Source organism: Cyprinodon variegatus, unplaced genomic scaffold (assembly GCF_000732505.1).
Source record: "Cyprinodon variegatus isolate N-32 unplaced genomic scaffold, C_variegatus-1.0 Scaffold740, whole genome shotgun sequence".
In the NCBI taxonomy this organism is placed as follows: domain Eukaryota; kingdom Metazoa; phylum Chordata; class Actinopteri; order Cyprinodontiformes; family Cyprinodontidae; genus Cyprinodon; species Cyprinodon variegatus.
In genome coordinates, this window is record NW_015151193.1 from 137,313 (window position 1) to 138,893 (window position 1,581).

Here is a 1,581-nt window from a genome sequence, read left to right on the forward strand (position 1 = left end):
GAAGTGAGCAAAAGATCTAAAGAGATCAGAAAAGTGAAATTAGAGCTCAGAATAAGTTCTGATGAAGCTGAAAAAATAATCTAATCCCAGTCAGAAAAACCCAAACCAACAGAGGAGGAAATGACAGGTTTAAAACCTCCCTACACTGCAGGAGATTCATTGATTGTTAAAAAGAGTTTGTTCTTTTCATGGTAGAAGTGATCGACTGTAGTGCTCAGATGACCAGGAAACACGGAAATATCAAATTACAGTGAAAACTGCAGAAAAGTATCTTGATGTTAGAGGTTCAAACTGGGAAACAGTTGAAAGTCTGATGGGGGAAAAATAGGACCATCAGAAACTGGCAGAGTGACGATCATTTAAAGATATATTAGAAATTATGAGGACGAATTTCATTAAGTATTTAATTTGTTTGGTTAAAAATATAGATTGGAAGACTATCATTTTTTTTATTGAATGTTTTTTTATTTTTCTGGGTGTGAGTCTTGTTTCCTCTTTCCTCGTTTGACTCCTTATCAGTTGGTGGCGATAATGCACTGTAACTAGTTTGCCAACCGCCATAAATCCTCACGAGAAGAAGAAGAAGTAGTTATGGAATATGTGTTATTATACGTTTGACCAGTGAGGGCGCTGTTGTACCGGTGGAACTATCTGAAAACACTGTGAGAAACAGTAGAAGAAGACGCAGCTTGCGTTTACTCGCACCAACGTCATTAGCTATCTATATATTTTGACTTTGTTTTAGTTCTGAAGAGAAAGTTAAAATAAATTGTCCATTTTATTGGGTGTTTAGCATTGAGCTAACCGACTAGCCGTAGCAGCGTTTGGTGATTCTTCTTCTTCTGCTGTGAATTTGTGGTTGTTTCCTCCTCCATCCACCGAGGGCTTCATGTTGAAGCCACTGTCCGCTGCCTGTGCTCTGCTCCCCCGCTGTCTCCTCTCTCCCACTCCGCGGACTTTCAGCAGAGCCCTCCGCCTTCGTGGCAGGATGGAGGCGGCCGTGGTGCGGTGCCTTCCCGGGGAGCCGAAGCTCACCATCTCCTTCTGCCTGGAGCAGAGCCAGAAGCACATGCTGAGGGACCAGGACGAGGCGCTGGGGAAGGTCCTGACTCGCATTTCCAACGCGATCGCTAAGAACCAGACCAAGGCGAAGAAGTCCAAGAAGAAGCGTGACGAGCAGCTGAGCGAAGCGGCGGAACCCGCCGTGGTGAAGCTGTTCTTCGGAGGGACTGAGGTCCCAGACACGCTGCCGAACTCCGAGGCTTGGCAGGACGGAGCGGTGCTGCAGGTGGGAGAGGTGAAGTACCGCGTGCAGAGGAACGCGCCCACCTTCAGCACCGCGGAACTCCCACGGTCCCTGATGGCCGGATTCCCGGTCTGCCCCAAACTGGAGGTGGAGTTCGGGAACCTCCAAGACTGCGAGTTTCTGTGGTTCAAAGAAAAGCAGACAAACCCAAGGTAGCAGAGATGGATGGTTGCTGGTTTTATAAACGTCTGTTCAGGCTCCTAGTCATTTAAAAAAGTTAAAAACAATTCAATGAAGTTTGTTTCCAAGTTTGAAGACGTTTCTCTTCCATCCAG

The 1,581-nt window shown here is 46.4% G+C and overlaps 1 protein-coding gene across 1 annotated transcript in view; it reads left to right on the top strand.

Moving 5' to 3' along the window:
* The first annotated feature begins 650 nt into the window (after positions 1-650).
* Positions 651-1,581, top strand: part of LOC107097999 (2',5'-phosphodiesterase 12-like) — a 9,153-nt gene continuing 8,222 nt past the window's right edge. Inside the window, exon 1 of the mRNA XM_015395420.1 lies at positions 651-1,458. Coding sequence (XP_015250906.1) covers positions 890-1,458 — 569 coding nt within the window. The 5' untranslated portion in view covers positions 651-889. The remainder of the gene's footprint in view (positions 1,459-1,581) is intronic.